Source organism: Anabrus simplex, chromosome 1, assembly GCF_040414725.1.
Source record: "Anabrus simplex isolate iqAnaSimp1 chromosome 1, ASM4041472v1, whole genome shotgun sequence".
Lineage (NCBI taxonomy): Eukaryota > Metazoa > Arthropoda > Insecta > Orthoptera > Tettigoniidae > Anabrus > Anabrus simplex.
In genome coordinates, this window is record NC_090265.1 from 1,192,092,164 (window position 1) to 1,192,110,122 (window position 17,959).

At 40.1% G+C, this 17,959-nt stretch overlaps 1 protein-coding gene across 1 annotated transcript in view; it reads left to right on the forward strand.

Moving 5' to 3' along the window:
- Positions 1 to 2,616: 2,616 nt before the first annotated feature.
- Positions 2,617 to 17,959, forward strand: part of LOC136858180 (27 kDa hemolymph protein) — a 76,107-nt gene continuing 60,764 nt past the window's right edge. The window contains exon 1 of the mRNA XM_067137538.2: positions 2,617 to 3,116. Within this exon, the coding sequence (XP_066993639.1) occupies positions 3,080 to 3,116 (37 nt within the window). The 5' untranslated portion in view covers positions 2,617 to 3,079. The remainder of the gene's footprint in view (positions 3,117 to 17,959) is intronic.

The window sequence follows — 17,959 nt, forward strand, 5'->3', positions numbered from 1 at the left end:
CTCTTAGACGTCGGGAAGGGTAGCTAGCCGATCGCTACCACGTGCATAAGGTAGTAGCTTTAAAGTTTAGTGCCGTCAAGATGTGAGCAATGACGTTTGCGATCGTCTGTTGTTTAAAGATTGCGCTGATAGCTGTCAAAAAAGCACGTAGAATTTTTCAAATTGCCCGCTACTACGTGCCTAAGGTGGTAGCCGTGAGGTTTAGTGCCGTAAAGATGGCAGCACGATGCTCTGTTGTTTAAATATGGCCGCTGACAGCTGTCAAAAAGCACGTGTCTTTGTTTACAAACAAGAGTACGTGGTCATGACCTTGCCAGAGGCCATTGAGGTGGAGGCCTCTCCCGAGAGCCGGTGGTGGAGGTGGCGGGTGAAGTGTCGAAAAACAGCTACCGGTACTTGTTTCATAAGTTTAAATTGTGCGCCTTGTATGTTACTGACGTGTAAATAGGTATTTGGAATCTCCTTTAAAAATAAACGTTTTTTTTTCGACTTGAGAGAAGACTAGTTCTCACACCTACAGTTCTTAGTCGCATCTTAGCCCCAAAAGGACACAGAACAAACGTGGTGTACAAAGACTTTCTGGGGGTAAATGAAACTCAATTCTTCGGTGAGTTTTTAAACTTTAGGAATTTTCAGATAATGTCTTAGTGCAGTACCGAGGAACGATTACTTTTATCAGATGACAAAATCCACGCGAGCGAAGCCACGGGTAACTGCTAGTATTGTATAGAGTAGGTAGTTGGTCAGTTGCAGGATGTGAGCGACTGCAGGGGGTCTTAAACAATGTAGTGAGATGGACAGCAGAAAATTGTATGAATGTAAATGGAATGAAAAGTCAAGTTTTAAGTTTCACTAAGAGGAAAAGTCCTCTTAGTTTTAATTATTGTGTTGATGGGGAATAATGTAAGTACCTTGGGGTTAATATAAGGAATGATCTTCATTGGGGTAATCATATTCACGAGGTAGTTAAGAAAAGTTACAGAGCTCTTCACATGGTTATACGAGTATTTAGGAGGAGCTGTAAGGATGTAAAGGAGAGGGCGTATAAGTCTCTGGTAAGACCGCAGTTAGAGTATGGCTCCAGTGTATGGGATGCTGACCAGGACTACTTGGTACGAGAACTGGGAAAAAATTAAAAGGAAAGCAGCACGATTTGTTCTGGGTGATTTCCGACAAATGAGTACTGTTACTAAAATGTTGCAAACTTTGGGCTGGGAAGACTTGGGAGTAAGGAGACGAGGTGCTCGACTATGTGGTACCGTATGTTTCGAGCTGTCAGTGGTGAGTTGGCGTGGAATGACATAAGTAGAAGAATAAGCTTGAGTGGAGCTTTTAAAAGCAGGAAAGATCATAATATGAAGATAAACTTATAAAGTTGGAATTCAAGAGGACGGTTTGTGGCAAATATTCATTTATAGGATGAGGAGTAAGGGACAGTAGCGGCGGTTGGGAATTAGAAGTGCGGGGAGGGCGCAAAACATTTACAGACAAAATAAGGTAACCGTGTTGCGAGGGGGAGGGGGGGCGGGGATATATACATCAACACTTAAAAATAATATAAAAAGGCTACAAAATTGTAAGTTTTCCGATGCTCTCTAAGCGAATTTCGACAGAGAAATAACGGTTGGCAGTTTACCAACTTAAGTGCGGTAATAATAGCTTCATGGGATTTTGATTCAATACCATACAATAAAACTTTCTCCAAAGGAATAATCTCACACATGTACCTATTGCAATTAAACACACTTATGGCATGATTATACATTTAAAAATCATTTAGTATTTGACTACACTCTAAGAGACTAACAGACACTAAAGAGACTGCCAGACTTACGAATGCGTGCGGCAAGCGAGTGAATTACATCTCAGTATCCATGACCTTAGCAAAAAAAGTATTTCCGCTAATAATTAAATAAATTAAACGAAATAATTACCTCATAAGACAAAAGGGCTTGTACAGAACAAATTGATTTTTTCAAATAATTCGTATGATTCCTAGTTTCAGCTGGATAAAATGGAATGTAAGGTTTTCTCCACAAAGTGAGGGGGCGGCTGCTCCACCTCGCCCCCCTAATCGCCGCTATTGGTAAGGGATTGGAATAAATTATCGAGGGACATGTTCGATAAATTTCCAAGTTCGTTGAAAATGGTATTAAAGAAAAAACTAGAAAAAAAAACAATTGTAAATAAAGGTAAATATTTGATAAGGAATCAATCTGTCACCTGGGCGACCGCCCTAGATGCAGATTGTTGATGATTGATTGTTGACCGATAGACAATTTCTGCCACGGGTACAATGGGACTGCGACTAGTTCAATGACTTAGCTGCTGACTTCACACCCCACCTAGGTGGCTGAGGTTCGAATCCCATTCGATCCAAAATTGAGATTTTTCATTTCAAATATTAAAGGGCGTCAGGAAAGGCCAAAAATGAGCCAGCATGGTTTCACAGACCCCAGAAATAGCTGGGATAAGCTGAAGGACAGTGACAGAAGACTGAACTCGTGCCGATTTGACTGAGAAACACCCTAGATTGAATATAATACCACAGCTCACGGATAGATGGCAGAGTTGTTATTACGCGTTGTAATGGCCGCTATTGGACAGACAGACTATCACGTATAATACCTACGATAGAACAACGGTATTTCGAACCGGCAATATTATTGTAATTAATGTGACATTGTCTCTCAATAGCGAAAGCGAGTTTCGTGTCTCATAGGTTTCACTAGCAATGCAAGGCAGAAATGGCTGGTTTAGTTTCCCCTTCCATTCCAACCAGCTGGGAATGGGAAATGACAATCAGTGCAGTCAGTGTCGAGCAGTACACAAGACGCTGAGTCAGTCGGCTGGATAAGGCAGTTAGCTAGTGGATGTCGATCAGTGAACAGCGTCCGCGTTTGTGCAGTGATTGTTTTGCCACTTTTTTTTTTTTTTGAGTGATCAGGCTTCCTTGCTGCTATTAAGCAGTTTACGTATTTCACTGAGTTACTGTACATTCAAGGATACACTTGAACATTGCACTTCGAAGCGCTGAAGGAGAAGCATATTTGAATATTTTCTGACAGATACCAGCAAGATGTTGCGAGCATCTTCTTTGATAATCCTACTAATAGGTAAGAAATTTCTGCTTACAGTCTGGCTTGTGCGCACACATTTAGAGTTGAAAGATGAGGTAGGATTTATGGTGATCATCTGTTTGAATAGCGCTCCGCGGTTGGAATGACAGTGCGGGAAATTTGAGGCAGCTGTGCCTTGTATTTAAATTCTGTCAAACATTCCTACAAACAACTCAGTCCAAATATTTTCAAAAGATTGGTGGTGCTGATGACCATCCTTCATTGTTTTGCATACTGGTACTGTATCACTTCTTAACATACTCCTATTTATCCATTAACTTACTTTGGTTGGAAATTCTTTGCAGGTCTATAGGATAAATCTATTTTGGATACCTATAGGACTAGAATTGTAATTTGTTAGCAATCGCACATTGTTTCATAGCTCACATTACCATTGCCTCCACAGGCAGTAGCTTGTTGAGTTCAAGTGGTCCTATTTCATAAAAGTTACAATTTGGTGGTGATAGGTGACAGGAATTTGTCAGACAGTTGATATATTGACAATTTTCTGATTCATGAAAGCTTACAAGTTGTCATGACAATTTTGTAGATTTGTACAACATTTTTACAAATGTCAGTTTGATAAAACTTTCTTTGAACTGATGGGTAAAAAGCTGTCAAATTGTAGGCCACATATTAAGCAGATGTATTCTTTTGCATATTTACAAATGCAGAGGTAACAGTTAAACCTTCATAAGTGTAGCCTGTAACGTGTATATAACTTGGGAAGTTTATTTTCATGAATTTTTTGTGATTTAAACTCTTACGGATAGTGAGCTCTTCTTCAGTTTCTGCTAGCACAGGCATGTCATCAGCATATTTGATGGTTTTTATTCTTTCTCCTCCCACTACAAGTCCTTTTGATTTTTCCAAGGCCTTATTGATTAGCTTTTCAGCACATATATTAAAATGTGTCAGTGACATACCAGTACAACAACCCTGCTACACACTTTTTCCAATACTTATCTCTTCAGTTTGATCATCTTCTACTTGAACTACCACTTTTTGGCCAATATACAATTGCTTTGTCAACATTCTGTCTTTTCAATCTATACCAGTACTGGGCGAGTTGGCCGTGCGGTTAGGAGCGCACAGCTGTGAGCTCGCATTCGGGAGATAGTGGGTTCAACCCCGTTGTCGGCAGCCCTGAAGATGGTTTTCCGTGGTTTCCCATTTTCACACCAGGCAAATGCTTGGGCTGTACCTTAATTAAGGCCACAGCCGCTTCCTTTCCATTCCTAGGCCTTTCCTGTCCCATCGTCTCCATAAGACCTATCTGTGTCGGTGCAACATAAAGCAAATCACAAAGAAAAAAAAAATCTATACCAGTATCATTCAGAATCTTCATCAATATACACTAGTCAGTTCTGTCAAATGCTTTTTCTCAGTCAACCAAACAAACATACAGGTATATTTCTCTATTTACTTAAAAATCTTTCTGCCATCATCCACAGACATTCAATTGCATCTCTGGTCCCTCTTTCTTTCCTGAATCAATCAGTCACTAGTGATCTGCATTTAGGGCAGTTGCCCAGGTGGCAGATTCCCTATCTGTTGTTTCCTAGCCTTTTCTTGAATGATTTCAAAGAAATTGGAAATTTATTGAACATCTTCCTTGGTAAGTTATTCCAGTCCCTAACTTCCACTTCTTTACTCATATCTTTTATATAGGCTATATAAGAAAACATAAAGGTCCAATAATACTGCCTTGAGGAATTACCCTCTTAATTATTACAGGGTTAGATAAAGCTTCGCATACTCTAATTCTCTGAGATCTATCTTCTAGAAATATAGCAACCTATTCAGTCACTCTTTTATCTGGTCCAATTGTATTCACTTTTGCCAGTAGTCTCCCAATCCACCCTATCGAATGCCTTAAACAGGTCAATTGCGATACAGTCCATTTGACCTCCTGAATCCAAGATATCTGCTATATCTTGCTGGAATCCTACAAGTTGAGCTTCAGTGGAATAACCTTTCCTAAACCCGAACTGCCTTCTATCAAACCAGTTATTCATTTCGCAAACATGTCTAATATAATCAGAAAGAATGCTTTCCCAATCCAAACTGATATCCTATATTCTCCCCTATTTTCTTTTCTATTCTTGTGGATTAGTGGTAGTGTCGGACTCCGGATCCCAAGATAGCGGGTTCAAACCCGGCAGAGGTAGTCGGATTTTTGAAGGGCGGAAAAAAGTCCATTTGACACTTCATGTTGTACGATGTCGGCATGTAAAAGTTCTCTGGTGACACATTTGGTGTTTACCCGACAAAATTCATTAAAATCTCAGCCATAGACGCCCAAGAGAGTTTCGGTTTACACGGTCTGCCATCTAGTGGGCCTAGAGTCAAACGGAACGTCAAAATTGACAAGCAGACAGCCAGATGGCGTCAAATTGAAATGTCTGCACACAGTAGTTGAGGCCTTACAATTATTATTATTATTATTATTATTATTATTATTATTATTATTATTATTATTATTATTATTATCACTATTCTGATCACAGCCTTAGTGATATGACATATAAAACTAATTGTCCTATAATCCTTACATTGATTGGCATTATATTTCTTTGGTAAACGAATCATTATGATCTTGAGGAGATCTTCAGGCCAGATACCTGTGTCATATATTCTGTTGATCAGAGTTATAATTCTAACTATTGCATTCTTCCCTAAGGCCTTCAGTGCCTCAGATGGTGTTTGATTGCAGCCCATTGCTTTCTTTTCCTTCTTTCCTTCTTTTCCTTAAGATCCTGGATCTCTTTCTCCACCTCCCATTTTTCTATCTTTGGTCCCTGGTGATTTTCATCACATTCTTGTTCATCCTCTAAGAGTAATCCTCCATGACCAACCTTAGAACCATATTGATGTTCTTTGTATTCCTTCCATACATCTTTGTTTTCTTCAATATTCATTGTTACCTTTCCCAGCTTGTTTAGCATTCCTTGCTTGCTGATTTTCCTCAGTCCTCTCATTGTTATACACTTTGCATCTCTGTACATTTCTTTTCCTTGCCTTTCCAATTGTTCTATTTCTACTCATTGCTGTTCCATCCAACCTTGCTTTCCGTGGGAAAATTTCTGCATCCATTATATCATTTCTCAGCCCTGATTCAACTCCTATTTCAATATCTGGTAAATATATATCTATTAAATTACTTAATTATATTCCTTTCCTTACAATACTTCTACAGTTCAACACTAACATTTTAATGTCACAACCTCGTTTCCCCGAACGTACCTCCCTATTACCCTTCCAAACAAATTTCCTAACGTATACGTACCACTGCGGTTTAATCGAAGGCCATCAGAGTGCAGATCCCCATCTCCTACCTACCCATTAGGATCTAGAAATTTCACTCCCAGTTTCCCACATACCCACTCCATAGTCTCGTTTAAATCCCCAAACACCCTTCAGTATCCCTCCTACACAGTAACTCCTTGTACATTAAAAGTTATAAAAGTTCAAGGAAAACAGCGCTACACTATATTACAGAAAAGGAGTACAGTTTTGAAGATATACATAAACACTTTAGTTGTAAAAATAGAGATTTACAAAACAAAATATAATTATCTGTGAAATAAAAGTTACTCTTCTAGGTTGGAGATGAACCTGACACATGCATTTTGTAAGCGCTGTAACTTCTGCAGTGATTCGTCAGTGCAGTCGTAAACTACAGGGTGTCCCAAACCTTTTGGGTCAGATTGAAACAGGTGATAGTGGGTCCACAACCAGTTATGTTGAGATAGGAAACCAATGGTAGGAAATGCATATTTGTTGTGTTATGGACGTTCACACCCTACACTGCATAACAGCGTAACTCATAGTAATCAGATTCCCTATGGGAATCAACATCTATGTCATCATAGTAATCATTCAAAGTGACGACCACCAGTCTCATGCATGCATGGCAATGGCGCTTGAAGTTCTGCTGCACTCTGTCAAAGATCCCGGATGTCTGTTGTACCAGGAGACATGCAGCTTGGACCATAGCAAGCAGGTCTTCATCCTACGGTGGTTTCGTACACCAATGACATGACATAACCGCAGAGGAAAAATTCCAGAGGTGTGAGATCCAGTGATTATGCTGGCCATGAAACAGGATCTTCCCTTCCAATCCAACAATGAGGATACGTGTTGTTTAGGTGCTCGCAGACATTAACATCAAAGTGGGCTGGTTCACCATCGTGTTGAAACCTCATCCTTTCACAGACAAGGGGTACAGTCTTCAGGAACTGTGGCAGCACATCTCGTAGGAACACCAGGTAACGTGGACCATTCAAACGGGGAGGCAGCAAATAAGGTCCTGGTAGATGATCTTGGACAATACCTGCCCATATGTTGACAGAGAATCGTTGCTGGTGGCCACCGATGTGGGTGGCATGGGGATTGTCCTCACTCCAGACATGGCTGTTGCAACTGTTGAAAACACCATCACGGGTGAATGAGGCCTCATCTGTGAACAATACAAATTGTACAGAGTTCGGCACTACAACACTGCGGTGGATAAATCCATTGACAGAAGTGAACGCGGGGCTCAAAATCCGTTGGTCCCAGCACTTGCACACGTTCTTTATGAGAGGGGTGTAATATCTATTCCGCCTGTACTCTTCATACTGTATCCTTCAAAGTGTGCTCTTCACGGGCAACGTGACGGGTGCTTATTGCTAGCTGGTTGCGCCGTTGCAATATAAGCCTCGAGACTGGCGGTCGTCACCTTGAACATTTACTGTGAGCTACATTGTTGTTATGCGGTGTACGCTGTGTATGCCCATAACACAATAAATATGCATTTCCGACCATTGGTTCCCTATCTCATAATCAGTTGTGGACCCACTATCACCTGTTTAAATCTGACCCAAAAGGTTTGAGACACCCTATATATTACAGTAGAATTGCTATAACTAGCATTTCAACTAAAAATTTTTGAGTTTAAAGGGAAATATAAATTTGAACTTGCTGAAGGTATGCAGTGACGCAAATACTCGCCTGCAAGCTGATACCGTATGTGCGGGTCAGGGTAGTTGATCATCTAGAATGATTAAAGATTTTTTATGGTTTTATTGTAAGGTATGAGTTTATGTATCCATATCACTCGGAGAATTGTGTGATCTGCTTCGGATAATATTCTTGGATTGGCTACAAGAATTGTTTGGGACTTGTCAGGGTTAAGAGACAGTTCATGCTTTACTGCCTAGTTGTTTACTGGTTTGAAATCTAAATTTAATTTTTCCATTGTTTCTAAAATGTCATCCAGTCTACAATGAATGTACAGTCGCATGTCATCTGCGTATATGTGATGTCTTCTGTATGTAAGAGATTTAGATATATTATTGATATACAGTAAAAAAAGAAGAGGCGCTAGTGTAGAAACTTGAACTACTGTTTTCAAGGTCCGCCATGAGGAAGATTGGCCACTGTTGTTGGTAAGACATTCTTGCTGACTGTGTAAATAGTTCATCCAATTCAGGGTGCTATTTGGAAAATGTAATAAGTAAAGTTTAGACAGTAACAAATCTTGGTCTACAGAATGCCTTGCTGAAGTCGAGGAGGACCGTTAGTGTTTTCTGCCTGTCTTCCATTGCTTGTCATATGTCATCAGTCACTTTAAGTAAGGCAGTGCATGTGCTGTGATTGCTACAAAAACCTGATTGAAATGTGCCTAGAGTATGGTTTTCACCCATATAAGTTTTATTTGATTGTAAACAATATACTCTAGTTATTTAGCTACTGTCGAAATTATGTTAATGGATCGGTAGTCACCGGCGTTTATTAGGGTCTGAGTCTTTGGAAATGGATGTACCAGGGACACTTTCCACATCGTGGGGTACACACCATTGTGTAAGGAGTAATTGTAGAAGTAGGCTAGTGGGGGGATGATTGCGTTTAATATTTTCCTCAGTATTACTATACCAATAGTATCAACTCCAATTGCATTTGTTTTTATTTTCCATAGGGCATCTCTAACTTGCAATGATGTGTCACTGAAATAAAACTTTTCTTCATTTAGTACCTGATTGTTATAGTTCTCAACAATGAAGATTTGTTTTGCCCTTTTATCCAACGCGTTGCGTGGTGATACGAAATAATCGTTCAGTTCTTCCAGGTGATATATTCAGATCTTCATTATTTTCATGTGTATTTACACAGAAGTTTATGACTGCCTAACATAAAATATTGGGTCATGCACCTTGTCTAATCAAATTGTGAGTATCACAGTTGCACATTTCTTATTTCCTGTTTTGTCTTATTATGAAGTTTCCTGTAGTCATTAAATTTGTCCTCCGTTGTTGCATTTGTATTTTCTGTGAGCTGCGTCTCGTTTTATCATTCAACGTTCAATGTCTTCATTTATCCACGGGGGATTTTCCTTTCTTAGTTCTTATCATGTGTAAAGGAGCATATCTGGCAAAAATCTGTAATGGTAGATCATTAAAAGTGTGAACCATGTCATCAATATTCGTCGTTTGTGTAATGTCATGCAACAGTCTCAAATCCGCATCTGCCATTAACGCATCACTGTCTATGTTGTCCTGTATGGTAATGTACTTGGGCTTTGCTTTAGGTATCTTTAGGACATAGGACATGACAATTACGTGACAAGCTGAAAATCCGGCGGGCTGAGGTCTGTCTGTGGTTCATTACTTTGTCAGGGTCGTTTGTCATTATTAAGTCGAGTAAAGTGTGAGAGGTTTTTAGTATGATGAGTCACTGAGAGAGGAAGAAGTATTATATTACATGCCTGGAACATATGTAAGAGATGCTTTATTTCTGCTGACTTAGTGTCTAAAAGATTTGAATTAAAGTCTCATGTAATGATTACGTGCTCGTATGACAGTAATGATCTCACTAAGTCCCTTTTTAAGTGTTTCGTGGTGTATATACAGCACACAACAAATATTCCGTACTCTATGCAATAATTTCAGTAAACATGTATTCTGATTTCCACTCATAGAGTTGAGTTGACCACCCGTATTTTTCCTATCGGATATCAGAAATCTGCACCCTGGCAGGTTGAAATGATTAAAGTTATGTTTACTTTAGAGCCAAAATAACATCCACCTGCAGTGTGTTGAAAACAGCTTTAAGCTCATCCATCTTTGTTTGTTTGCAGAGAGAGTGAGTCTGAGCATTTAGGTGAACTACCTACAATACGTTCTTGTGTTTACTCAAGGCTGTTTTAAGAATATCTGTTGCTGGCTGGGGCTGGACAGTCTGGAGTGCTGGAGTGGGGGTAGGGGGCAGCATTGGAATGGAGGAAATTGTAACTATTGTCAGAGGGATGAATAAAATCAGTGGTAAACGTTGCCAACTTGCTTACAAAAAGTTAAAGATTGCCAATCGAGTTATGATTTGAGCTTTGCTGTGGTAAGCCAGAACCTGTAAACAACTGATTAAATTCATATAGGTAAATTTAGTGTGGATTTTTTGATGGATTATAATTCATTAAATAATAGTGTAAATTTTATACGAATTTAGTCAAATTTGAATCGCACTGTCTGAAACAAATACAAGATTGAATGTAATAAGGCACATAGACAAGGAAAAATTAGAGGATAGATAAAAGCAGAATAATTTGATTAGGGATTTACAGTAAGGATGACTAGTAGAGCTCACAGTACCCAGAAATTTTAAACTATGTTACTCTAGCAACTCATGCGCTCTGAAATTCATTTATATGGCGCGTATTCATTTTTTGATCCGTCAGGCCTTTCAATAATAATGTCTCCTTCATACGACCAACAGTTGAAATGACCAAAATGCTCAATGGCAGTTTTCAGGATGGGTAGTCTTGACGCCGTGAGATCTTAGTGAATTGTGGTAGATGATCCTTTCAACTTCCTTTTATTTTTCATATTTCTTGCCGGAAACAATATAGCATTCATTTATAATACCAATATAAATGGTCCGTTATTGGACATTATAAATTTTCCAGCTAACTCATTCTTGTTGCCAGCGTTTCGCCCCCATGTGCTAGGCTGGGCTCATCAGTTGGTACCTAGCACACCTACCAAGACGCTGGATAGTGCATACCATGGAGGCCACTGCGTAGGCTAATTGTAGCTACCGGCAGTGCCAATGCACTATGAGAGACTTTGTCTCATTATCAAAAATTGATGCCTGCTTGGCCATCAGATGATATAGATGTTGATTCCCGTTGGGAATCTGAAATATTTGTTCCGAATGAGTAAATTTATAATGTCCAATAATGGACCATTTATATTGGTATTATAAATTTACTCATTCGGAACAAATATTTCAGATTCCCAATGGGAATCAACATCTATATCATAGCATTAATTTGACAATAATTGGCTGCGTTTTTCCTGGTGATTTTGGCCCTACACAGTGGCAGCGATCTATGTCATTCTCAGTGATATCAGCACCCACTGCTTTACAAACATTCAGAATTAATTATTCACAATTTTCATTTACACTTTCTGGCACACTGAAAATCCTGACATCATTTCTTCTAGTATACTCTTCCAAATCATTACATTTAGCACTGAAATCTTCTCTCATTTGTTCAGTTTCCAAGTCTTTATTTTCTAATGTCTTCTTCAGATCACCTATCATGTTGGTATTAAAATAAAATTTCTTTCAAGCTCGTTTAATACATCTCTCACTCGTTTTGCTATTGCTTCCATCAGTTTTTCCAGAAATGACTTTGTCTAAGGCACTTTTCACCTCATGGTCTAAGTTGGCAGCAGTGCAAGTAACAGCAGCTTGATCATTGCTGCTTTCATGCATCATGTTAATATTTACCACTGTCTCAGGCACAACATACGGTATACTTAAGTGAGGAAAATCAGGTTCACGTTTGTCACATACATTGTTACAAGTGCACAAGTTTCTGTAATCACCATCACTCAGTTACATCTGCTAATCACTGTAAGGTGCAGAGCTGATGTTACACGCGGCATGCGTCACGTAGCATAGCCTTACATAGTAATGATGGGAACTAACGACATCCCTCCAGTATGTCATATACCCAGTCAACAACTCAGCATTGAAAAAAGACTCAGATTCGTAAAGCTGATTGAATTATCTATTGGATATCATAACATCTCTGTGGCAATTCTCAAATGAAAGGGTCCATCTGTTCAACACTCATAGATTGTTATATATTAGTGGAAATAAATGTTTTGTCCCCCTATAGGGACATCCTCAGTTTCTGGAAAGATAAGCATAAGGTTTTGAGGACAACACTTAATAATATTACATGTTTGGTTTTTAAAAGGATAATGTGTAGGTTGAATTGTGTCTTGAGCACCAAATTGCATTGCACTCTCTTCCCTACTTTCATTGTCCAGGTCTCAGCCACAAGTCAATATATTTTACATTATCACTTTACACTTCCTTGGTACTTCCTTATTTCAGACAAGGTTTCTTACACAGTTCATTGCCGTGTTGCTAATCTCCATGTCCAGCTTTGTATTCTGCATTAATTCATTCCCTAGGTATTTGAAACAGTCCTCGCTTTCAAATTTTGACCACCGATTTGTACAATGCGTTTCTCTTGTTTTTCTCCTCTCAATTGTGTGTTTCACTGTGCTGATTTTCATACCATATTTTACAATTTTCTCATTCACTGCATCAACTTGTTCTTGTACCTTCTTTTTTTTTTTCTGTTCGATCCCCAAACCATAATATTGTTTGCAAATAGTAATAACTTCATCACCCTATTCCCATATGCTTCCTTTGTGTCCTTTACAATTGTGTTATAACCATTAGGAAAGAAAAAGGGCGACAGCTCACTCCCCTGTCTTAGTCCAGTCTCATTTCTAAACCATTCTGTCTTTCCATCTGGAGTCTGTACGCTGTTGACACAGTTTTTGTTTCCATCTTGCCAATTTCTTACATTTCCTTTTATTATCAAGATTCCTTTTGCTACAGTTTGTGTACCCAATCTCTTTTTTACCATGATTTCCCTCAGCTTCTCCCTGGGAACATATGCCTTTGTTAGTTCTATGAATGTCATGACCAGATTCTTTCCATATTCCCAACTCTTCTTCATTAATTGCCTCATGCTGAAGATTGGGTCCACTGTATCTTTCACTTAAAGCCATACTATTCCTCTTGCAACTCTCCTTTTACCTTTCGTCTCATTCTCCTCTCTAGTAATTTTTCCAGTATTTTTGCCGCTTGTGGTAAGAGTGGGATTTCTCTATAGTTATCACACACTTTTTTTGTCCCCCTTCTTAAAGATTGATACAGTAGAACCTCATTAATCTGGACTAATTGAGGCTCTAGGTTGTCCGGATTAAACTAATAACTTATAAAATGAGTGAAGGTACATATTTAAACACTGTTCAGTAAAATGAACTTGTACAGTACAGTATTTTAAATTTAAGACATACTTAGGTTATTTAGAATATTTAAAAGATATAATGCAGTACAGTATTAGGCCCTACAAAATACAGAATAACTAGTGCTGTACGGAATTAGAACATGACAATCAAGGCACACTTTCATTAACCACACTTGACACTTTTACTGTTTCGAAGAAACTGCTAATCTTTTGTTGTCTTCCTTTGACATTCATTTCTTGAATTAACTCACACAGGTGCCTCAGATATTCGTAATATGCAGACATGTTTTCATCATTGTTATCTTTAACTTTCTTTTTGCTATTTGCTTTACGTCGCACCGACACAGATAGGTCTTATAGCGACGATGGGATAGGAAAGGCCTAGGAAGAGGCCGTGGTCTTAATTAAGGTACAGCCCCGGCATTTTGAAAATGGGAAACCACGGAAAACCATCTTCAGGGCTGCCGACAGTGGGGCTTGAACCTACTATCTCCCGATTACTGGATACTGGCCGCACTTAAGCGACTGCAGCTATCGAGCTCTGTATCTTTAACTAATTTAATGACATTGTTTAGATGGTATTTAATTTCAGCAAGTTTTGGCTTAAAGTTCATATATCACCTGCTTCATCCTGGTCATATTAATCCATTTCATAGCTGTCTGTAATTATCACACTTTCAGTGATCTCACTCTGTTAAAATGTGATAACCTGGATCATTTTCATCTGCTTCTAGCCACAAATCATCGTCTTCCAGTATTGACGAATTTTCACCTCCTTGGTGGAGAGTACTGTGAAAATCCTGTTTCCAATTCATTAAATAATAGCGTAAATTTTATACGAATTTAGTCAAATTTGAATCGCACTGTCTGAAACAAATACAAGATTGAATGTAATAAGGCACATAGACAAAAAAAATCAAAGTTGAGGGCTTTGTATCATTGACAGCAGATGCAAAATTGAAAATCGTGGATCTGAAATTGTAATCTTTGAGATTCTATAACGTCTTTTTCCCTCTTCTGTCTTCTTCTCCTCCTGCTGGTTCCTAGACTTCCAAAATTTCACTTAAAAGCTTCTTTTCTTATAGACGCTTGGCTGTCTAGATTATGCCTTGATCCATAGGCTGGATCAGAAAGATTGTGTTCACTGGCAAGATCATGCACTTCATTTTTTTTTATCGTAACTAGTCAGCTGTTCAACTTGTGGATGTGCTGGGCAATTGTCCAGTAAAACTAGGGCCTTCACTTTATCATCAGGAATTTTCAAAACTTCTGTTTGATATCTTCTAATTTCTGGCACTGGTTATTTTTTTTTCTTTTTTTGTGAAATCAATCCAATGTAATATATCTGAGTAATATATTTTTGAGTTGTAATAGTGAACTGGTAATGTGTCCATAATATTTTTTATTGCACATGGTTTTTTACTTTTGCCTACAATCAGACTTCAGCATGTGACTTCCATCAGCATTAGCGCATAACAATGCAGAAACTCAATCTTTCCTGATCTTTCTACCAGGCAAGTTTTCTTCAGCCTTAGATACTTGGGTACTGTCTGGTAGCGCTCTCCAATATAACACTGTCTTGTCATAATTCTTGCCAAGGCCGATATTTTCAGCTTATTCAATTTTTTCCTGAATGGCTCAACAGCTTCATCTTGGCACTGAGACTTTCACCACATATTCCTTTATTTTATATGTTGTGATGCATTCTGAACCTAAATAACCATCCCAAACTGGCTTTAAAGTTGTTTATGTCCAACTGTTTAACTGATCTCTTCCACAAACTGTGGTGGCGAGAGGGCATAGTCATTCCTGTCCTCAAGCCTGACAAGGATCCTAAGTGCAGGAAGCTACAGACCAATTTGTCTTACAAACTGCCTGTGTAAGCGATTTGAGAGGATGGTAAATTGCCGACTCGTGTGGTGTCTGGAGAAACAAGGACTCTTGTCCGAGTACCAATGTGGTTTTCGAGCCGGTCGATCCACCACTGACCACTTGGTACGCCTGGAGAGCTCTATCCAGGATGCATTTCTCCGCAAACAGCACTTGGTAGCTGTTTTCTTTGACTTGGAAAAGGCCTACGACACCACATGGCGATATGGTATCCTTTCAGTCCTGCATCAGTGGGGATTCCGAGGTCACTTGCCGGTATTTATTGCGAATATTTTGTCCCTCCGTCTATTCCGTGTCCGAGTGGGGAGGACATATTCGCAATACCACGTTCAAGAAAATGGAGTCCCACAGGGATCGGTCCTTAGTGTCACTTTGTTCGCGATTGCCATAAACGGTATTGTTTCTGCTGCTGGTGCAGCAGTAATACCGTTTCTATATGTGGACGACTTCGCTCTGCACTATAGCTCGTGCAGTATGGCAGTCGCAGAGCGACAGTTACAGCAGGCTATTAGAAGGGTTGAGCAGTGGACCTTAAAACATGGCTCTCGGTTTTCTGCCGCAAAGACTTCTGTTGTTCACTTTTGTCGTCAATGTACTCTTCACCCTCATCCTGAACTCTATTTAGGAAATGTCGTTCTGCCAGTTGTTGACACTTACCGATTTCTTGGGCTCCTTTTTGATAGTAAATTATCGTGGGAGCCACATGTGCGGCAGTTGAAAGTGCAATGTGCTAAGAAGCTTAATATCATGAAGTTTCTTAGCAGCACTTCTTGGGGGGCTGACCGCGCGGTGCTCCTACGATTCTATAGGGCACATATTTTACCTCGCCTAGACTACGGCAGTGCAGCATATGGCTCAGCAAGACCAAGCGTTCTTGCGAAGCTAAACAGCATTCACCACAGCGGGGTTCGGTTGGCGACGGGAGCCTTTCGTACAAGCCCCATAGCTAGCCTGCTAGCCGAGTCTGCTGAGGCGCCAGCAACTGCTTCTTACCTATGCTGCAAATTTGTGACAGATGCCACTTCATCCAAGCTATCCTTGCGTATTCAACAATGACAACCGTTTTCTGTACGCTGCTTGTCCTCGAGCAACACGGCCGGTTGGAATACGCTTGGAGAGCAGTTACAGGTTGTTTCACGTACCTTCGGTTCCTTGCCTTGTCAGACAACCGAGTGGGGTACCTCCGTGGGTAGTATGGCGACCTGAAATAATCCTGGACCTACACACTGGCCCGAAGGAGAACACGGACCCTTCGATTTATCGGAGGCTCTTCCTGTCCGTCGTTGGCCGCTATCCAGGTTCATTCGTAGTCTACACGGATGGTTCAAGGACAGATACAAAGGTGGGCTGTGCGTTCATTGTCGACAACGATAGGTTTCTTTTCGCTCCCCCGGAAACCTGTAGTGTGTACACAGCAGAGCTCTATGCTATCTGTAGAGCTTTGCGGTACGCACTGTACAATGAACGCCAACACTTTCTTGTGTGTACTGACTCCTTGAGTTCACTCCAGTCTATTGATACCTGTTTCCCTCGGCACCCTCTGGTGCAGCGGATCCAGGACCTGCTGGCAGAGTGTTCGGATGCCGGCACCAGAATTACGTTTCTGTGGCTCCCAAGCCACATGGGCATCGATGGAAATGAGTTAGCAGATCAGGCTGCCAAGGAGGCAGTTACACTGCCCCCGTTGCCTTTCAAGGTTCCAGCAAGTGATATTCGCTCTCAGCTGAGACATCTGGTCATGTCTCATTGGGAGATGGAGTGGCAGGCCATTCCACTTCCCAATAAGCTGAGAGCAATAAAAGGAACAACGAAGGTATGGAGGACTTCCCTTCGGGCTTCGCGGAGGGAAGCCGTGGTATTATGTCGTCTTCGGATCAGCCACGGTATCGTAACTCACTCGCATCTTTTGAAAGGAGAACCCCCTCTGGTGTGTACCTGCGGCGACCATCTTACCGTGGTACACATCCTTACGGAGTGTATGGACCTGGTCGATCTTCGCCGTAGTCTTAACCTTCCGGGTACCATCTCCCTTATCTTGCGAGATGACGAGCAGTCAGCAGACCTCGTCATCCGCTTTTTGAGGGATAGTGGTCTGTTTTATCATGTCTAGTGATGTCCTTTGTCCTCGTGTATTTGTTTAAATTGCACTTTTATCCCATTGACTTCATTTTAGTTTGTGTTGCGTATTTTAATATGTTATTTTAACGTCTAATTCAAATGAAGTATATATATATATGCACCACCAGGCAATGCCTTATTCCTTTTCTCCCTGTATTTTCTCTTATTTTATTAGAAAATAAGGCATTGTGAATTAGATCCACTGCTGTTTTAATCTCATACTCATTTTTTCATCACCATATTTTTTAACTCTTGTCAGTGGATATATTTTAAACATTTTAAATATCATGTATCATGTTGTCCATCACCTTCCATTAGGGGCCGATGACCTTTGATGTTAGGCCCCTTAAAACAACAAGCATCAACCACAAACTGTGTGGTACCACCTGGGGTTCTTCTGGTTCAACTTTACGAACTTCAGCCCTTGCCCTTGTCTTCTCATCTGCAGAATATTGCTCTCCAGTCTGGCTGAACAGCTGTTACACTAAACTGGTTGACACACAGCTAAATCATA